This window comes from Triplophysa rosa, linkage group LG5 (genome assembly GCF_024868665.1).
Source record: "Triplophysa rosa linkage group LG5, Trosa_1v2, whole genome shotgun sequence".
NCBI lineage: Eukaryota > Metazoa > Chordata > Actinopteri > Cypriniformes > Nemacheilidae > Triplophysa > Triplophysa rosa.
Window position 1 is genome coordinate 21,988,982 of NC_079894.1, and position 22,383 is coordinate 22,011,364.

At 42.3% G+C, this 22,383-nt stretch overlaps 1 protein-coding gene across 2 annotated transcripts in view; it reads left to right on the forward strand.

The window, feature by feature from the left end:
* The window catches only part of LOC130555023 (cardiomyopathy-associated protein 5), a 42,112-nt gene that overhangs the window by 17,503 nt on the left and 2,226 nt on the right, over window positions 1-22,383 (forward strand). The window contains exons 3-5 of one of the 2 annotated variants that reach the window (XM_057335026.1): window positions 7,315-8,339; window positions 9,855-9,986; window positions 22,221-22,358. In XM_057335026.1, coding sequence (XP_057191009.1) covers window positions 7,315-8,339; window positions 9,855-9,986; window positions 22,221-22,358 — 1,295 coding nt within the window. The remainder of the gene's footprint in view (window positions 1-7,314; window positions 8,340-9,854; window positions 9,987-22,220; window positions 22,359-22,383) is intronic. The other variant, XM_057335027.1, reaches the window with a different exon arrangement.

The window sequence follows — 22,383 nt, forward strand, 5'->3', positions numbered from 1 at the left end:
CACCGCTCTGTCCAGTGGGGGTAATAGAAACCATCAGTACTGCCAGCAACACCTTACCATTCGGGTGGAGTCCCGAAGAGCTCCGTTCCGCTCAGGAGGCTGATGCTGATATAGCTCCTATCAAATGTGGATGGAAGAAGGAGGAGAGCGACCATCCTGGGACAGAGTGTCACCTTGCGGACCAGCAACCAAAGCCTACTGGAGCCAATGGAAAAGGTTGTATCTAAAAGATGGAATTTTAGTACGACGGTTCTACCTGATGGAAGGCCCCGAATTCTACCCCCAGATCATCTTGCCGCGAGGGTTCTGTAAGAATGTCATGCACCATATGCACGATGGACCTGTCGGCGGACATTTCGGAGTGGAGCGAACGTTGTCGCGATTACAGACCAGGTACTACTGGTATAAGATGCGGGAAGATGTAACGCTGTGGTGTCGCGCTTATGGGTACTGTGAGAGTGGGAGCTCCCATGGAAAGAATTGCTGCTGATCTGATAGGCCCCATGAATGAGATCGAACGATTTAGCCGATACATTCTAGTAGTACAAGACTACTTTACCAAATGGGTGGAAGCCTACCCCCTTCCTGATGACCAGGCCGTTACTGTAGCAGAAACCATAGTGTCTGAATGGGTGTGTCGCTACGGAGCCCCGCTGGCACTGCATAGCGACCAGGGAAGTAACTTTGAGTCTGAGGTTTTCCAAGCAATGTGCGATCTGTTGGACATTGAAAAGACTCGAACGACCCCTTTCCGACCGCAGTCTGACGGGCAGGTCGAACGGTTCAATGCAACCCTCCAAAAGATCCTGGCTACTACTTCAGATCGTTGCCACTGGGAATGGGACCTCATGATTCCCTACGCCCTGATGGCCTACCGAGCCACCTGTCACAGTGCTACTGGGTTCACACCGAACATGATGCTCTTCGGCAGAGAGGTAACAGAGCCCATTGACCTTGTGGCAGGAATGCCCCCTAACGAAAACTCTGTTCAGACCCCCCCACAATATGCCATTCACATGAGAGAAAGGTTGGAACTGGCTCATCAAATTGCCAGGGATGCATTGGGTCAATCTGTTGAGCGTGCTAAAAGGCAGTACAACAAGACAGTCGCGAGGAGACAGTACAAAATCGGCGATGCTGTGTGGCACCTCATAAAAGGGACTAAACGAGTGAAGAACAAAATCAGGAAGTTCCTCCCATCGTATGAGGGCCCTTACTTCATCTTGGGGCACCTGGATGATCTTGTGTACAGGATTCAGAAAAGCCCAAAGGCAAAGGTGAAAGTTGTTCATCACGATAAACTAAAACCTTACCATGCATGCTCGGCAGCCGCTGGAGAACAGCTGGGTGCTCAAAGACTCTGAATCCTGGCAGCCTCTGGAAGTTTCTCCTCCCAGCCTGGAAGATGATCCCAGTAATGTCGACATTAGCCTAAACAGCCTGTTCTCCCAGGGAATTGTGGACAACGTTACCCGGGACGAAACACCCACTCTTGACATAATTTCTGATGTCTCAAGGCCTGAGCCCGAGGATGTTGAGCTCAGTGGGGGTAGCACGGTGTCGGTGCCACAGGAACTAACAGGGACTGTTTATGGCCAAAAGGGGGAAAGGCCACTACGAACCAAAAGACAGCCAAAGTGGTACGGAGAATGGACTTCCTAAAGTGTAGTTGCTAAGAAAAAAAGGGGAGACTCTTGTTCATGTTGTCTTGTATGCATTGTTCTAAAAAATAAAAAAAAATAAAAAAAACTGAAGCATGTGAATGTATCTTGATACCATCTGTCCAGTGTTAATGGTGTTCTCCTATGTAACCCGGGTGGTGTTTTTTGTTGTTGTTGTTAGGCACTTTATTGTCTAAGAGAATAAGATTAATTTGCTAACTTGCGTTATTTTCTTGCCATGCATTGCATTTGAGTGTATGCATTGTTTTCTGTTGTTAATTCTCTCTTCCCACAGGACAAACAGAATTAAGGAACTTAAACGTTAACCCATAATGGACTTTAAGCACTGTGCCCAAGTTGGATTACTAGCATTTAAAAAAAAAATGGACTGTTTGAGGGGAAAGTTGCAATCTCACCTTGCCCTATTCCCCCGGTAACGTGCTACCCCCCTTGCCTTATGGACTGTTTGCCCACCCTGTTGGGTTGAATTTGAAAAAAAAGTGTGTTGAAAAAAAAATATATATATATATATATATGGGGAGATAATGTGTTGAATGCATTTCTGCCTGTTATCTGCATTGTGGAATTTGTTATTGAAATGTTACGTTGAAAATGTAATACTGTTGCAGGTCAGTTATGTCATGGTGCTGGAGTGGTGTTATAATTTAATCACCATCCAGAGTGGGGGTAGTGTTGCGGGAATATGGGCATTGTCCCTTTAAGAAGTATGGGCTTTGTAGTCCTGACCGCACGGGATGATGGGAAAAGTAGTGCGGGTGGGGGGAATTGATGTGTGTGAGAGGAAAAGTGGCGGACGGAGCTAAAAGGGGAGCAAGCTGCTTTTAGAAGTTTTTGTTGTTTTTCATAAGTTCGTGAAACCACCCGGGAGTTCAAGTAATTGTGAAACGGTATAGTGATGGATGGAGCTTTCGCTTGGTGAGATTAAAACAACGTGCTTCCAAATAACTTTGTCGGCTGATTACTGCGAGAAATGAACCAGAGAACACTGTTACAGTTAACGTTATCCACAATCGGAGAGGCGGATTAACAAGAAGGTAACACTGTTGGCCCAGGTTGCTTACTGCTGTATTTTGCAATCTTAGTTTTTTTTTGTTTATTATCTTTTTTCTTTGTTTCCAGTGATTGATATTGTGTTCGGATCTTTTAAATAAAAGTAAATATATTTATATGCTCACGTCTCTTGCAACTTCCTGAAATGAACCTGTGTGCTTAAAGTAGTGTTGTCACGATACTGGAATTTCTAACTTCGATTCAATACCAAAAAAATATCGATATTCGATACCATTTTCGATACCACATGGGAAATAAACTGCCATAGCAATAAGAGCCCTAATAAGCAATAGCAATATAGGCCTTTTTAATTTTTATTTGAAGTTAAATTGAACAAGACTAGACAATGAGGTTATAGTATTTTTACATTATTTATTAATTGTTAATCTAATGTTAATTTTACGAATACATTTACTATTTAAAATCAAAGTTGTATTTGTCAGTATTAATGGACCAGACCCTGTTGAAAAAACCAGCCTATGCTGGTTTGGTATGTTTTGATGCTGGTTTGCTGGTTTGTGCTGGTTTAAATGAGTCGTTAAGTGGTCATATGCTGATTTAAGATGGTTCTTAGCTGGTTTAAGATCAAACCAGCATCGATCAAAACATACCTTACCCAGCATATACTGGATTTTTCAACAGGGGAGCTTACATAATAGTTGTATTTTTACTAACATTTAAAAGAGATTAATAAATACTTGAACAAATGTATTGCTCATTCATTGTTCGTTAATGTTAGTTAATAGCCTACATTTTTATTTGGCTAAATTGGCTTTTATTCACATAGGCCCATACTGTAATCATTGATCAGCGCACATATAGACAGAAACGCAAACTTAAACGCAAGAACTGTTGCAGAGACTCCGCACTGGACATCTTTCTAACATTAACAACTTTTAACCGGAGCGAATGAGACGAGTGGATGAAATCATTGAACAGCGCACATACATAGAGCGCTATGGTAAACACGGAAGTGCAAACGTGTATCACACGCGAGAACTGTTGCGGAGACTTTACTCGCACCAGCATTATTTCAAACATCAAATTAACCGGAGCGAACGAGACTGAGTGGATGAAATCATTATGGATGAGCGCACATAAATGAAACATGAAACTGCGCCATACATGCTATGTAAACATGAGGAAACTGTATGCGGTGACTTTACTCGCACCAGCATTATTTCAAACATCAAATTAACCGGAGCGAACGAGACGAGTGGATGAAATCATTGATGAGCGCACATAAAGACAGAAACGCGTGCATTAAACATGAGAACTTTGCGGAGACTCTGTACTAACATAAACAACATATAACCAGGGCAATGAAACGAGTGGATAAAATTATTGATCAGCGCACATACATGGATCGCTATGGTAAACACGGGAAGCGTAACGAGCGTGCACCACGCCAGATGTGTTACTGAGACTGGCCATCTTTTCTAACATAAACACGATTTAACTGCCACAAACGAGTCAAGTATGTGAGAGGAGGCGGGGCTCTGTTGTTATGCGTTCACGTGCAGTGTGTGTTAACTCACTGTCGGAAAAGAGAAAGAGAGCGGGAACGCGCAGCTGATATCGATACGTGGGACATGGGTATTGGAACCGTTTCAGATTCTTCAGTATCGATACTTATCGAAATATCGATATTTTTGACAACACTAGTTGTACTGCTTAGGTAATCTTCATTCTTCTTCATGATTATGGATGCCCTAGTACTACTTCATTATGAAAATGATACCATCCGTAAGGTCCTGTTCCAATGCTTTAAATAAGTGAGGAGTTAAATGAGTGATACTATTTGTAAATTATTCCAGAAGAACTATATTATGTTTATATTAACGCACACTTAAAGAATTAGAGCTCTGTTAGGAGCCTAAAAGCACTCCATACTATAAGGAGCGGAAATGTGCATTGATACACTTCATTCACACGTTATTTGATACTGTGAACTGTCTTTGTAGTTTTTTGTAGGAAGATTGGCGATATTTCAGCCATGAAGATAACTCTGCCTTGAACTTTAAATTAAACAACACATCCAATATCAACATCACAGCAGATCTTAAAAATTTTTAACATTCTTTGACATGATTCCTGAAACCTGTAATCTACCAGGCCCGGATTAAGAATTCAGAGGCCCCTGGGCACAAGTGTTTTATGGACCCCCCCCACATACACATGCACACAATAAAGTTTTTAATTAGCCTACCATGCGTATAAACACCTCTATCTTTTACAGGATTACATTGACAAGTTACAAACTATGATCACAACCTGAAGGACTATATCAACACCTGTACACATCCTCCATCATACAGGATTTACACCTCATGATTGCAACAATGATTTTCTGGACCAGCAACAACAATATTAAGACAATTCCCAGCATACTGTAACTCACTGGCATATGCAAGCAGCACACACTACCACACCTCTACCGAATCAGTTCTATCAGATTCTTCCATAATTCACACACAAACATGCAGGACATGCAAAACTGTTCTTAAGAGAAAATATAAGAACTTTCTTAAGATAAATTACAGAAGGTTTTTAAGAATATTCTTAAGTGCAATTTTCAAATATTTTCATCTTTATTTTTCTAAGAATAAATGGGCAGTCTTTGTCAATGATTGTACTTCAAGAGTAATTTGTCTATTTGTTAAACTTTATTTGTATAACAAGCACCTTGCGACTCACGTTCTTATTTAAGATGTAATGTGTTACAGTAAACGGCATTAACGAGTATTATAAGTATAATTCTTTAGCCTATATATTACGACATCAGTGTGCGTATGTCAACATTTTGCAATGTATGTAAAAGCACTGTGGATTATCTAATAATGAAGGCTTAATATTGGTAAAGTAGGGCAGTTACTGATCAACATTATATCAATATAAAATAATTCATAATTGGCAAGGAAGCACCACCAAATAAATGTAAAAAACGCTTACCTTTTAAGATTTAAGACAGCCCGCGAGGGTATATCAACTCATGTTTACAACAATAAAACCGTTCTCATTGACATACTGTGTTTTCAGTTTCTGTTGTCAGTTCATGACGCGACATCATCCAACTCACAATAAAAAGCGGTGATTTCGGCTAACGTTATATGATCTTTCACACAGCCTCATGGTAACCATGTGCATATTTACGGATGAAATTTGTTCATGTTTATATATCCAAACAGTCGATAACAGTGACAGGTTGTTGGAAACGCTGTTTTGTACTCATTTTATTCACGAGTCACCTGTCGTACGGTGGTGCTCTTCCTGCCACTCACTGTACAGAGTGACGCCGAGAGAAGGGATCCCTGCGCCGGGAAAGAGAGACCTCGCGCTCGGGGGCAGCACTGGCGACATTTTCGCACTGAATGAAAGCTAAGGTTTATCCAAGAAGTCGCTAGATTTGTCGCTATGCGCTTCTTCTGAACAAAAGCCGCTAGATGGCTCGTAAAAGTGACTAAATCAAAAGACAGATTTTCTAATTCAGAAACAATGTTTTGTGTGTGCACCTCAATGTTCGCACACAAATGAATTTGGCGTAAACGCTGTTATGTGAAATTTTCTTACCCTTGCCTGGGCCCCAAGCGCGCATGGGCCCCTGGGCCTGTGCCCATAATGCCCATTGGATAATCCGGCCCTGTGTGTGACATCCGACAGGTTTTCCAATGATCGCATCACCTTGACTTTCTTCCGCGCATTTATATATGATTTGAATTTGACTACAAAGCATGTGAAAAATAATACATATGATGATCATACGCCAACTCATGTGTTCATGTATGTTCTCTATGTATTGTGGCCAGTCTGCCTTATTAACGGGTTTTCGTTCACTTTGCTTGAGCTTTTAATGCTTTTTGTTCTGTACCCTTTTACTCAAACGCATATTTTCGATTAAGAAACTCAGGATTCATTTCTGAAAATGCCATATTTTAGCCTAATATATAATGATTTTTGTTGCATTTGTTTTGCAGTTCCAGCATGCACAAATATACATTTATAATGGTTAATTATATTTCCTTTAGACGCCGCTGTGTTCCATTGTAATTTGTATCGAGGCTTGTTCATTTGCACTAAACAGCCCAAACAGTTAGCTTTTAATTATTTTCTTTTGACAATTTATATTTAGCTTAAAATGGCTGTTGTCCTTTTTTAAAAATGAAAAGACTCATTGCTGCTTGTCGTTCTGCATTTATCAATAAATTACAAAAAGTATATATTTTTCTTTAAAACGTATATCTTTGTCATTTAAATGTCAACTTTCAAAATGAAAAATTATTTATTTAGAATAATCGATTATTCGATAAGTTAGTAGATAGATTAATCAATATAAAAATAGTCGTTAGTGGCAGCTGTACATAATCTTGTGTGTTTTTGTTTATTAAAGCAGGAACGGATACGTAATTCTGGTGTGCTGTCTGACAGAGATTTTATGCGCTGTCTCTACTGGGTCCAGTTGCATAAACTTAGCCGCTAAGTTAGGGCTGTTTAGACACTGTTTGTGGTTCTGTTGTATTCAAAGCATTTAAAACAATTGCGAGGATGTCACAATTTTAAACCGTTTGTGTTTTCTTTGTTGTAGAGCCTAATACTGAGAATGATAAACAGTCTCCTACATCATGGTCTGCATCACATAGTGAGGAGATGTCCCTCCCATCATGGTCTGCATCACATAGAGAGGAGATTCCCCACCCATCATTGTTTGCATCACATAGAGAGGAGATTCCCCACCCATCATGGTCTGCATCACATAGTGAGGAGATGTCCCTCCCATCATGGTCTGCATCACATAGAGAGGAGATTCCCCACCCATCATGGTCTGCATCACATAGTGAGGAGATGTCCCTCCCATCATGGTCTGCATCACATAGAGAGGAGATTCCCCACCCATCATGGTCTGCATCACATAGTGAGGAGATGTCCCTCCCATCATGGTCTGCATCACATAGAGAGGAGATTCCCCACCCATCATGGTCTGCATCACATAGTGAGGAGATGTCCCTCCCATCATGGTCTGCATCACATAGAGAGGAGATTCCCCACCCATCATGGTCTGCATCACATAGTGAGGAGATGTCCCTCCCATCATGGTCTGCATCACATAGAGAGGAGATTCCCCACCCATCATGGTCTGCATCACATAGTGAGGAGATGTCCCTCCCATCATGGTCTGCATCACATAGAGAGGAGATTCCCCACCCATCATGGTCTGCATCACATAGTGAGGAGATGTCCCTCCCATCATGGTCTGCATCACATAGAGAGGAGATTCCCCACCCATCATGGTCTGCATCACATAGTGAGGAGATGTCCCTCCCATCATGGTCTGCATCACATAGAGAGGAGATTCCCCACCCATCATTGTTTGCATCACATAGAGAGGAGATTCCCCACCCATCATTGTTTGCATCACATAGTGAGGAGATGTCCCTCCCATCATGGTCTGCATCACATAGAGAGGAGATTCCCCACCCATCATGGTCTGCATCACATAGAGAGGAGATTCCCCACCCATCATGGTCTGCATCACATAGTGAGGAGATGTCCCTCCTACCATGCGTCCCACTGCGTGAGATGTCTGAATCTCATTTTTGGCACACACAGCAAGTAAGAATTATTAAGTGCAATTAATTCCTTAATAATATAATAACGTTTCTGGTTAAGGAGGGATTACCCACTGCGTCAGCAGGAAGTGATGCAATGTCAAGAGACTGCTCTTGAAAGGGAACTGTTTTTGCATATGATATACCATCCCTTCTGAAAGACATTGATCCAGAAGAACTTGCTGTTTTTAGTTTTTTAACATTATACACATTATAAACAAAATATAGAACAAAATACAACCAACTAATCGTTTAGAAGAGAATCAAAATATAACATTAATTTCTAATTAAAGCATAGAGCTTTTTATTTAAATAATTTTCTTCTTTAATGTACTGTATAATGGGTAGTCAGGCTAACTCAAAACCATATACAAATATTGTAACTAGCCAAGTAGAACTTTACTGAGATGCCAAAATGTTTTTTTCGTCATTAAAGCTATTTCAGTTGGAAAGTTTTTTTTTTTATAGCTGCTGGACATATTTTTTTGTATATCTTATAAGTGGAAAATCTCTATAAAATTCAAAGGGCCAGATTTACTAAATCATTGAAATATTTATCTCCCATAAATTTGTGTTTGAACGTACAAATGCATTAGTGTTGTCAAAAATATCGATATTTCGATACGTATCGATACTGAGAAATCTGAAACGGTTCCAATACCCATGTCCCACGTATCGATACCAGCTGCGCGTTCCCGCTCTCTTTCTCTTTTCCGACAGTGAGTTAACACACACTGCACGTGAACGCATAACAACAGAGCCCCGCCTCCTCTCACATACTTGACTCGTTTGTGGCAGTTAAATCGTGTTTATGTTAGAAAAGATGACCAGTCTCAGTAACACATCTGGCGTGGTGCACGCTCGTTACGCTTCCCATGTTTACCATAGTGCTCTATGTATGTGCGCTGATCAATAATTTCACCCACTTGTTTCAGTCGCCCTGGTTATATGTTGTTTATGTTAGTACAGAGTCTCCGCAACAGTTCTCATGTTTAATGCACGCGTTTCTGTCTTTATGTGCGCTCATCAATGATTTCATCCACTCGTCTCGTTCTCTCCGGTTAAGTTGATGTTTGAAGTAATATGCTGGGCATATGCTGGGTAAGGTATGTTTTGATCGATGCTGGTTTGATCTTAAACCAGCTAAGGACCATCTTAAATCAGCATATGACCATCTTAAACCAGCACATGAACAACTTAAACCAGCATCAAAACATACCAAACCAGCATAAGCTGTTTTTTCAACAGGGTCTGGTCCATTAAAATACTGACAAATACAACTTTGATTTTAAATAGTAAATGTATTAGTAAAATTAACATTAGATTAACAATCAATAAATAATGTAAAAATATACCTCATTGTCAAGTCTTGTGCAATTTAACTTCAAATAAAAATAAAAAAATTTAGGGCCTTATTACTATGGCAGTTTATTCGTTAGAAATTCCAGTATCGTGACAACACTAAAATGCATATGTAATAAGGTCATTTGCAAAAATAACTGTCTCTACCTTTCGTCAGGTACCACATCCAGTACACAGTCTTGAGTTCAACACACCACCATCTATTGAGATGGCTCTATCACCCGAGGAAGAGGAGAAATTGACTGCTTCAGAAGAGAAAAAAAAACATTCTTTAAGCCACAAACTGCAGGTAAGAATTATTCAAGGGATAGTTGACCAAAAAATGAAAATCCTGTCATAATATACTCACCCTCTTGTCATTTTAAATCTGTATGACTTTCTTTCTACTGCCGAACACAAAAGAACATATTTTGAAGATTGTTGGTAACCAAAATCTGGTGGTACCCATTCACATCTGTTGTATGGATACGAAACCAATGATAGTCAATGGGCACCAACGGTTTTCTGTTACATACATTATTCTAAATATTTTATTTTGTGTTCTGCAGAAGAAAGGAAGTCACACAGGTTTGAAATAACAAACCATTGAGTAAATGATGACAATTTTAATTTTTCGGTGAACAATCACTTTAAATCTTTTAGCACTGGGACCGCGCCATCTATCAGTTTCAAACGATCTCCAAATCTAATGTTATATCCACCGTTTATATAACATCCTTCACTGAAATGCTGTGAACAAACAGACACGCCTGAACTTCACTATCGCAAGAGTAACGAGCTGAAGGCCCACAGCGCAGCCAATCTTGACACAGCTCAGATAATCTTGATGGTAAGCGGGTCTCGCTCATCAGTTGGCGCATGGGCGGGCTCTTTCTATTGCCTTGCTGTGCTTTTCCAGGAGAGTTGCCCAATAAAAGGAATAGGATCCCTGTTACGACACAGGGATCCAGACTTTTAAAAAACTTTCCGAAACAAGTTGGAATGATGGGGGAGTGTATTAAGCACAGAAATACTACGTCATACGTCCAACTCGTTTTTTAGCCATGTTAAGCATGAGAAGGCAGGACATTCAACAGTGTAAAGAAGTCAGAATGCATGACATAGCATGTTACCGCCGCTTTAAGGATCACGTACAAGAATGCATGCAGGCGCAACATCTAATTTCTGTAATTAGTGCGAAAGTAAATTCAGGAGCACAAACCGTAGTAAATTTTGTAGTGTGATTCATTTAAAGGAGCCAGTCTTTTGCTGTTTTTGAGGCTTTGATTATATTTTTTGGGTGTTTAACAATGGATGTTCATGTTTCTAATTTTAAAAACCGCTTTATGTTTCACATATTTCAAGTCTATTGTTCACCGCTGTCCCTCTTCTAACAAAACGACTTTATTTCTTCTGGTCTATATAAAGTCCGTCCTTCCGAAACGCTCTGATTGGTAAAGCTGACCCGGTCTGTCGTAATTGGTTCCCCGCTTAGTGTGTGTGTGTGTGTGTGTGTGTGTGTGTGTGTGTGTGTGTGTGTGTGTGTGTGTGTGTGTGTGTGTGTGTGTGTGTGTGTGTGTGTGAAGATGTCCCACCCATACCATATCAGTGAGCTTCCGCTTCTCAGACTGTTGTGATTGGTCGGTGCCCCGCTCAGTGCACGTGCATTCATAAACTTTGGCTTTGAGCAATAACAATGGCGTCCAATCACTTTATCAGTTAAAAACATGCGGATCCATTGAAGTCTAATGGAGGTCTGCTAGTGCATGTGCAAACGTCAATCTTTGTAAGAGATCGCACATTTTTTCCTACTATGGCGAGGGAAATGACGGGTTATATTAATTAACACTAATAACAGAAGCGTTAGTTTTGTCTTTTATATTGGACCCGAGTTTGATAATAAAATGAGCTGATTTACCAGGAGACTGCAAGCAGGACTTCAGAGGACGTTTCATAGAAGTGTTTAGAGATATGCGCACACACACAATATCAGTGTTTTACACAGAACATCTTTCACAGCCGATGTTAAAGTCATGAAGCTGTTATTTGACCATTGGTTATCTTAGAATGTGTGTAGCTGAATTCTTATTACCAGCTGTAGGACTGTGATGAAAGTGAAAGTAGTTTAGCGCGTAGCTCAGTTAAATATGTACAGTCTCTGATAACCAAACCAGAGCATGTGAGCGGAGCTGAGCGTTGAGAATTTCCACTCCCCTCTCACGTGGTTGTTTGCCTCCACCGCTCAAAGTCGCACCAGACCGCTCCGCTCCCCACTCACCTACAATTTCATCCCGCTCCGGTGAAATCGCTCCACACTCGCTCAAATGTAAAATTCCTCTGCTTGCCTACCACCTGCCGTTTTCAACCGAAGCCTTACCCCTCGTTCACACCGCACGCATCTGCGGCACATTACGGCTCTGACGCGGCTACCGGAACTGATCGCGGTCATTCTAGTATATGCTTGTGTTTACACCAGACGCGCCGCGGCACGTTTCAAAAGCATCCCAGAAGTGGCTCTCCGCGCTGCTTCGCTAATGATAGGCGCCTAGTCTATTTTTGACTGACGCCGCGTCCAGTGTGGCTGCTCTAATCTGTTAACATAGGCACGGGAAGGAAAATCAACACGCAGCGAACCCACTCCACGATCCGGCTCGCTCCCCGCTCCGCTCACATGCTTTGAACCAAACACTACTCCAGCGGCTCTTCCACTTCTCTAAGGAAGGCCTCACCCATTTTTTGCATATTCCTTTGGGCGGAGGTTATTAAAAGCACTCGGAATAGTGACATCATGTACCCGGGAAGTAGAGGGCTGTAGTCCGATTCCAGCCGTACTCTGTAGTCCTTAAAAAGCGAATTCTGTTAAAGACAATATCTCGCTTGGCACTGAACTTTGAGCTTTATCATTTTGCAGGTATTATTTATGCTCTAACAGCAAGATAACACACTAACTAAAGGTTGAAAAATGCGATCGCGGGGAACGTGGCCTTTAAGTAGCACTTGAAAACCATTGTAGATCTATGAGTGCTCTAGCCTGGCAATGCCAAACTCTGCTACTTACTACTACAGAGTCTGGAAGAGCATAATTGACAAGCGTTTACTTTCTCGTGGGGGGGTGGGGGGGTGCTTGTCTGAAATTTGAAATCATTGGTGTACCTTTAAGCCAATCACATAATGTTTGGTTATGACGTAAGTTATGTGCCGGCTCAGCCACCTCGAACTTCCGCTGTAAACACAGGTATGCGGCGAAAACAAAACCATCGAGCGAAATACCGGAGTGAAGATGGCTGTGAACGACTTTTGCAGATTATGTGAAATAAATCTACGCACCCACGGTACAATTAGTGCATCTAAACTAATATTTGACAGTAGAGACAAACAAGAAAATATTTGCAGCTAATTGTCAATGTTGGGATTAGTTCTGTTAAACACAGCTCTTCGTTCATTTCGAGTCTGTCGGAAATGCTGCAATTTAATTGCAAGATTACAGCATGACATGGCAATATTCAAGGACTAGAAAAGAAATGAGACACTGACCTGTCAAAAGGGTGCCAGTTTTTTCAAACTTTTCCCAAAACCTGTCGGGAGTAGGGCCACAACATCACCTCCATTCAAAATGTGAACCAAACACTCTTCTTGTTCGGGCTTCAGTTGGCAAATGCCGGGAATATTCTCCACAACAGTGCGAATAGCATCCCGTGTCAGCTGTCATTTTAGATTTCCCTAACTACAATCTTAAATTTGGCGCTTAGCGTCTACGTCACGGCTCTCAGCTGGCCCTCTGTTCGTTGGTTGGACGGCTGGTATGGAGCTAGAGATAATCTGGGAGATGGTTTGCTATATCAGACTGAGTACAGAAGCGAACTGAAATTGAGCGGAAGTACTAAGTCTGACGTAGTCAGGCTACGAGTGCTCTGGAGTAATCGTAAAGCCCTAAGTGCATCATAAGAAGACACAGTTATGAGGTCACCTGCAGGACAAATGGAAAATTGCGCTTAAACTTAAACACGCCCGTATGTGACTTATCATGTTTATATTTATTTGGTTTTTTTATTAGTTTAAATCTTTTAAATTAATAAAAAATACAGTACAATAAAAATGTAATGACTGAACATACATTAATAATATGAATATATGAAAATTGTATAGTATGGGCAAGTTGTTGGTTCTAACAAGGGATGCATGTTTGCTGCTGGATTGCTGTATTAAAGTTACTCCACATTTTATGCAAAGTAAAAATGTTGTGTTTAAAAGAGAAAATGCTCAAAATGCTTACTTGGTGGTTGTCAGTGTCTTTGTCTTTCTCCTGCTGCTGTAGTGTAGCCATGATTTCTTCTTTGAGACTATTGTGAACTATCCTCTAACTATTTAGAGGAACTATAAGGTATACTACCTTATATATTCAACACTGCCTATCATATGTTCCAACAACTGCAGAAGGCAATACTTAAGGAAACGGAATGCCTGATTTGCTGAGGAAATTAGATTGAATAGCTCTTCCCTTTATGGTTCTCTAATTGAAAAGTTTATGTTCATAATAAACACAATTTTTGCTTATTATTAATAAAGTGCTGGTAATGTATGTGTACAATAAACATTTTGTTTGGAGCTAGAAATCTAGAGAATACATAGGCCCTAAAAAAAAACTTAACTTGAAATTGCCACCTCCACACCACCCAAAAGTGTAATATAATGTGGTTTAACAAACACATACAATTTTTTTTTACTTTTGATTTTTCCCTAGAATATGCTAAATACATTGCACAATTACACAATATCCTCTGGGATTCCAAAGTTTTGGAACACATGATTGAATAGGGTCTCGGCCGTCTCAAAGGCTGTAGGAAGTTGCGGAAGGGGTACTAGTTTACAGGCTTTAGAAACCCGATCCACAGCTACAAGAATGCACGTATATGTGTCAGATGGCTAGGTGTGACCAAGGCCTTTGGGGAATGGGTAAGGGCATGAGCTTTCATTCTGGGAGACTCCGGGGTGTCTTGATGACACAGACTGAACAACCCTTGACAAACTGGGAGACATCCTGTGACATAGCCGGAAATGTTCCAGGAAAAGTTTTAACGTAGTGGCGAGAGGGCCACCTATGGACCAAATGCTTTGTGCCCAACTCAGGGTCTTACCGCTCAGTAGTGAGATGATGAAGGCGATCTTCGCCTTTTCCGACGAAAACTGGAGAGAGTGCATTTCCAAATACAGCTCACACTGCAGTAGAAACCCGCTGTATTCCTCCAGATCCAGAGAAGCGACTGGGCAGAGCCGTGGGACTGGCGCTAGAAGGTAGAGGTGCAGCAGCTGATGATGGGTTGAGCTTTTGCCGAAGAACATTGACCAAATCTGTGCCTTCTCGCCCGGTAGAAGTCCATGATCAGAGATGGGTCCAGGATATCCCGTCATGGCACCCAACTTCTCTCCTCTGCGCCATTACCTTTCCAGTCCACAAGATACTGTACGCCCCGGCGACGGACGTCCAGTAGTCTCCTAACCGTATAGGTAGGAGAGCCATCCACTAGACGAGGGGGAGGAGGGGTGGGTTGACTGCTGGCCAGATGGAGAGGAGAGAAGAACACAGGTTTGACCCTGAAAACATGAAAAACAGGGTGGACCTGACCAAAGGGAAGAGTGAGTCTGAGCCTGACAGCCACTGGATTAACCACCTTGGTGATGTGGTATGGACCAATGAATAGGCGCCAGCTTCCGAGAAAGCACTCGGAGAGGCAAATCCTTGGTAGAGAGCCATACCCGCTGACCACACACATAGGTTGGGGGAGAGGACCGGTGACGGTCGGCCGCTGCTTTGGTCCTTCTTTTGGTTTGGAGCAGAACCTCTCTGGCCTTGACCCAGGTGCGGCGGCAGCGACGGACGAAGGCCAGAGCAGACGGGACTGCAGCATCGGGTTCCTGTGATGGAAACAGGTGGATTATAACCCAACGAGCAGAAAAAAGGGGACTTACCTGATGCAGCCGAGGGGAGGGAGTTGTGGGCCTATTCTACCCACGGGAGTTGAGAGCACCAGGAACTAGGGTAGTTAGGTGTCAGACAGCGGAGCATTCTAGCAAGATCCTTGTTGGCCCGCTCACATTGCCCATTGGTCTAGGGATGAAAACCAGAAGACAGCCTCGCAGAGGCCCTGCTTTGTCTAGAAAACTCTTTCCAGAACCGGGAAGAAAACTGAGGTCCCCTATCTGAAACCACGTCGATCGGTAAGCCATGGAGCCGGAAGACGTGATCCACCATCAGTTGAGCGGTCTACTGGGCAGAGGGAAGCTTGGGTAGTGGAATGAAATGGGCCGCCTTGGAGAAGCGGTCCACCACCATGAGAACCACGGTGTTACCCTTAGAAGAGAGAAGCCCTGTGACGAAATCAAGAGTAATGTGCGACCAAGGGCAGGAGGGAATGGGCAGGGGGCGGAGCAGACCAGCGGGAGGGCGATTGGACGTCTTGCATTGAGCGCAGGTCGGGCAGGCCAACACAAACTGTCTGACATCGGCGGAAAAGGACGGCCACCAAAAACGTTGACAGATGGCAGCCAACGTATCCCGATTTCCTGGATGGCAGACCAGTCTGGACGAGTGACCCCACTGCAGGACATCTTGGCGCAGCGCAGCCGGCACGATAACCGACCCTCTTGACACTCGGTTGGCACTTGCACCCCTCGACCGGCCATGGCTAGTCACTGTTAGATGCCCCAGGAGAAAGCGCTGACCACCATGCTCTCAGGAAGGATAGCCTCAACTGAGAGCACTATCTCTGGAGTCTCGAACTGCCGCGAAAGAGCATGAGGCTTGAGGGTGAAGTCAAATCTGCCAAAGAAGAGTGCCCAGCGGGCCTGGCGCGGGTACAATCTCTTGGCTGAACGGATGTATTCCAAATTTTATGGTCCGTCCAGAGCAAGAAGGGCTGCCCTCCCCCCTTCAGCCAATGACGCCACTCACCCATGGCCAGTCTAACCACTAACAACTCTCAGTTGCCGATGTTGTAGTTACGTTTAGCAGGATTGAGGCGGTGGGAGTAAAACTCAACTTTATTTATATAGCGCTTTGTGGCGAGGGGGGCGTGGTTTAGCGAGGGGAGACGAGCGGTGAGTGAGTGGAGCAAATGCAAACAACCAACACCTGTGTCTCGTTCCAGTAAGGGCGCGGGGAGACGGTATATAAAGACCAAGCAGACAACAACAGGGGAGAGAGAGACGGGCTGACCACGGGCTGCCACAAGCACGGACTTACTCGGTGGAGATCAAAGGACTTTACTGGATTATTATCTGCTCGAAGCGTGCTGAAGGAAAAGCCGTGGATTTATGTGTTATATGGACTTATATGGTTTCTCTTGTGACAAGTGACAATAAAAACCCATGTCAGTCCCGCCAACCTCGTTCTCTTCCTTCCTTGTTCTAGCGAACTCGTTACATGCTTTTTACAATTTTCATTGTTACAAAGCAGCTGTACATAAGACATATTGACTATAAGCAAACCAATTAAAGTTGTACCTGCAAAACAAGAAAAAGGTGAAAACAAAGACAGACAGACATACCCACATACAAAACACTCCACACACACAATATTCACACGTACTAACACACATACATATAGACACACGGACACGCACACATACACATGTACACAGACAAGTACGCGCACACACAAAGACAGGCACACACACACACACACACATGCAAAGTGAGAGCACACATTTAAGATAAAGGAGAGAGAAGCACAGGTCAAATATAACAGACTATAAATTCCTATATACAATATTAATTAAGTAAGACTTTAAAATTTTAAAGCATTCCCCCCGGCCAGGCAGAAAACACTATGCAAACGGCGGCGAGGAACCCAAAACTCTAATCGTGAAAAAAAACCTCAGGAGAACCCAGGCCCAACCAGGGGATTCCAGTTCCCCTCTGGCAAAAGCTGCTGCCTCTGCACAAGCTCCAGAGATCTTGCACAACAAGGCTAAATAAAATAAATAAACTTACTAATAAGGTAAATTATAGTTTAAGATTATCATTAATAATCTTGAAATTTTGTGGTGAGGACGTGTCAGGTGACCGCGTCCTTCTTTATCCAGCTCTATCATCTCAGCTCTTGTCAGGTCGCCGCTTCCCATTCTCCGCTCTACCATCAGGTCTGGCCATGAACTGCATCCTGCTCGCTGTGGTAACCTTGGAACAATGAGACAAGACTGGCTGAGAGTAGAGTACTGTTCTGCACTCTTTGATGCAACAAGTACATCAGTTGTGTTTTTGGTTCTGGTTGATTTAACTAATGCAGCCTAAACCCTCAGAAGATTTATATTATGGAAGTCTAGTGTATGCAAGATTAAAAAGATGCGTCTTTAGTCTAGATTTAAACTGACAAGAGTGTGTCTGCCTCCCGGACAGTGTAGGGAAGACTATTCCAAAGTTTAGGCGCTAGATAGGAGAAGGATCTACCACTAGGGCTGTCACGATTATTAAATAATCGTCTCATCGCGATTGTTTGACCTCATCGCGATGATTTCGGATCATCGCAATTATCGCACATCTCTATAGAAGACACTAGGGGGAGCTGTAGTGCATCTGTATATTGCATATTTTAGTGTATATATTGTTACTAAAGCATGGTAATACTTGTAAAATGTACCACCACAACACAATCACCTAAAAAAAAAAAAACATATACAAATTACCTGCATTATACCTATTATTTAAGCAAATCTCAGTGGGAAAACCAGTCTACCAAAATTTCATTAACACAGAAGTAAACTTTTATTGTAGTCTTGCAAGTGAGAAAAAAACAGACTAGAAGCTTTTCTATGACTGATAGTATTTTAATGGTGGCTTCAATTCACACCTGATCAATTTACTTCATTTACAAGTATTTGGTGGTTGTATTATTGACAGGTAAAAGCCTAAACCTGAAATATATGATGACCCAATTTTTTCCAATGTATTTCCAAGAAAAAAACAGTCTTGTATTCAGAACAATATGGTAATTTCAATCGCTGAATCAAAAATGAATGAGAATTAAATGTCAAAGCTCAAAAACAGACAATTAATCGCCATAATCGCCAAAGCCCTAAAACAGACAATTAATCGCCATAATCGCAATGATTTATTAGACAATTAATCGTCAATCAAATTTCATAATCGTGACAGCCCTATCTACCACCTGCACTTGATTTTGAAATTCTAGGTATTACCAACTGACAGGACGCCTGAGAGCGTAATGCACGTGAAGGACTGTAATTCAAAAGGAGTTCATTCAAGTACTGAGGAGCTAAACCATGTAAGGCTTTATAGGTAATAAGCAAGATTTTAAAGTTAACGCGATGCTTTATAGGTAACCAGTGCAAGGTTGACAGAACCGGGCTAATATGTTCATACTTTTTTGTACGTGTAAGAACTCGAGCTGCCGCGTTTTGGACCAGTTGGAGTTTTTGTAATAAGCCTGCAGGGCAACCACCTAACAGTGCATTACAGTAGTCTAGTCTTGATGTCATGAATGCATGAATTAACTTCTCTGCATCTGACATTGACAGCATATGACGTAGTTTAGATGTATTCTTAAGATGGAAAAACGCAATTTTACAGGTGTTGGTGACGTGGCTTTCAAATACTATCGAATAGAACGCCAAGATTCTTTGCTGGCGATGAGGGTTTTATGGAACATCCGTCAATAGTTAAGCAGTATTCTTGGTTGTTACTTATAGCAGTTTTCGGTCCAATAAGTAACACTTCTGTTTTGTCCGAGTTCAGTAATAAAAAGTTGTTACTCATCCAGTTTTTTATATCTACTATGCATTCCATTATTCGATGGAACTGCTGTGTTTCATGCTTCGAGGAAATATAAAGTTGAGTATCATCAGCATAACGGTGAAAGCTAACTCCGTGTCGCTTTATTATATCTCCTAGAGGTAGCATGTATAATGCGAAGAGCAGAAGCCCTAAGACTGAGCCCTGTGGTACACTGTACTGGACTTGCGATTTGCGTGACACCTCATTGTTTATTGCTACAAAATGAAAACAGTCGGATAAATAAGATTTAAACCATTTCAAAGCTATTTCTTTAATGGCTGCACCTTCCCATCTGCAGGGGATCGCTGAGACAAAACTGCGCTGACCCCGACATCTGATGCATCGACCTCGACAATAAATTGGAACGTAGGATCTGAAACAGACAAAACGGGACTTCAACGAATCAAAGGCAACCTGAGCGTCCTTATTCCACCTGAATGTCACTTTGGTGGAGGTAAATGCAATGAGAGGCACAGCAATGAGGCCAAAGTTCCTGATGAATCGCTGGTAGAAATTGCCGAAACCCAGGAAGCGCTGGAGGGCCTTGCGAGATTCGGGGGTGGGCCAGTCGGCGACAGCCTTTATCTTAGCCGGGTCCGCCTGGATACCGCTGGAAGAAATAATATGACCAAGGAACGTAACCGACTCGGCGTGGAATTCGCACTTCTCTGCCTTGACATAAAGCTGGTTCACGAGCAGAGCCAGACAGAAGAGTGAGGACGTAGGCCACTTTGGAGCGTACCGACTGGGTTGAAGAGAAAATACTAGAGCGCATTGCGAGAGGAAAGCCCTGCAGGAGCTTGGATTGCCATTGTAGATCAGCGGATTGTTAGCATGAGGCTCAGCATTTGGTGAACGATTCCCGGGGTCAAGCTGGATCTCGTCCAGACGGGAACGAAGTTGTGCCATCTGTGTGTTGAGCGCTCCCATCTCTTGGGCGGCTGCGTTGAGCTGAGCGCCCTGTTGTCCCAACAACGCACCCTGCTGTGCGAGAGCAGTATGGACAGGATCCGTCCCCACTGACTCCATGTTGGTCAGACGTTTCTGTCACGAATCACTCAAGAGTCAAGTGCAGGGTTCAGACAATTTATTGAAGGTCACAGACAAACCCAAAAGCCCGCCGGAGCAGAGAGAATCACAACCGCCGTAGCGTAAAGATCAAATGTTCACAGGGAAAGCTACTAGCTAAAGGGCTTGAGCGCTCAGCCGGTAGAGGGGGAAACCCAAAGGGAAAAAAGGGCAAACAAATCCCAAGACAAGACACGACAAGGTGAGCTATAAAATCAAAATATTAACAAGACTAGACTAGGTAAGAATCTCTTAAATGGTCAATCCGGAAGGGAATAAACTCTAAAGGTCTGACACGGGACAAATGACAACACGCGGAAAATAAGGAGAAGGAGATAGAGCAGAAACTAAGGAACCAGCCGTGGCGAGAGGAATCGTGAGGAGACCCAGGTGAAACGGGGAAAACCTAATGAGTAGATTAACAAGGTAACGAGGGGGGTGGGTTGAAACATGCGGACTCCGAACACGTGGCGAGCTGTCAAAACAGAGTCACGTGTCCGACATAACAAAGTCAGAGGATAACACGGAAAAAACAGAGAGTGCTAGACCCGAGACCCAACAGTTGTAGCCTACAGATATGTGCCGATTGGTTGATGTTGTATTTGTCCCGTCCCTCCTGCGCTGTGATTGGACGGGCTAGTAAAAAGTGACATTGATGAGCACGATCATTTTGCATTAACACATCGCCCCACACTGGATGTATAATGAGCAGCAATAAACTATATTTTAGCATTTTAGAATGCATACACTGCTGAAAAAGCTATAGAAACCATAACATAAATTCTACAGGATTTAATGGTTGTAATGGGAATTTTATTAGTTGTAATGGAAACAAAAGTCTCTACTGGTATGTCTATTGATGAGACAATTAAATTATACGCAAATAATGCCCAAAACACACTAAAAAAAAGGCATTTAATAAAACCTAATGGTTTTCAGTGGAGTTTTAATGGAAACCTTTAGAATATCTGTGGTGTTTTTTTTTCAGCAAGGGTAGTCATACTTTTGTGGTTATATTGATAAAAGTAACGCAAAAGTAGTGTAACGCATTACAACTCAAAGAAATTAATATTGTAATATATATTTTATTTATTTATAAATATATAATACTATATTATTAGTATATATAGTTACTTTTAAATGACAGTAACTAGTAAAATAAAATTTATTACATTTTGGAGGTAATTGCCCAACACTGGCTATCACAATGTTAAATGCAGCTTTGCCAGACTGACTGTGCCATAAAACTCTATTGGTTATCCTAAAAGGAGGCGGAGCCACTCAATATGTCTCGCGCTCTCTACATTTTTCAGTTGAAATAACATCAACACATCAAATAATACTGCACGTTCCAAGGCATTGCACTGGGACTTTAATGTACGGGTAGTTCCAGTAAGTTGGATCAACATTTGAAATTAACTGACAAAAAAAACGGTCATTTTTACCTGTCTGATCAAAAATTGCACTGTAAACATAAAAAATAGAAGTAACTTGGCAAATGACCATGCTATAAGTGGAATTATCCATGGCAAGCCTTGCAATAAAGGATTTTAATGCACTCCGCTTCACGTCGGGTGGTTCTTGGCCTCCACTTTGTCCATTAAAATCCATTAACGCACAGCTAGCCGTGGATTATCCCTTACTTGAACATATTATAACTACATCATTGTCTGCATCACATATTGAGAAGGCGTTCCAGAGATTGAGGAGACTACGCTATTTCCCCACACCAATATCCCGTAAGGAGATGTCTCTAGCACCTGAGGAAGAGAAACCTACTGCTGACAAGGAGAACAAATCACATTCTTTTAGCCAAACACAGCAGGTAAGAATTATTAAGTGGAATTAAT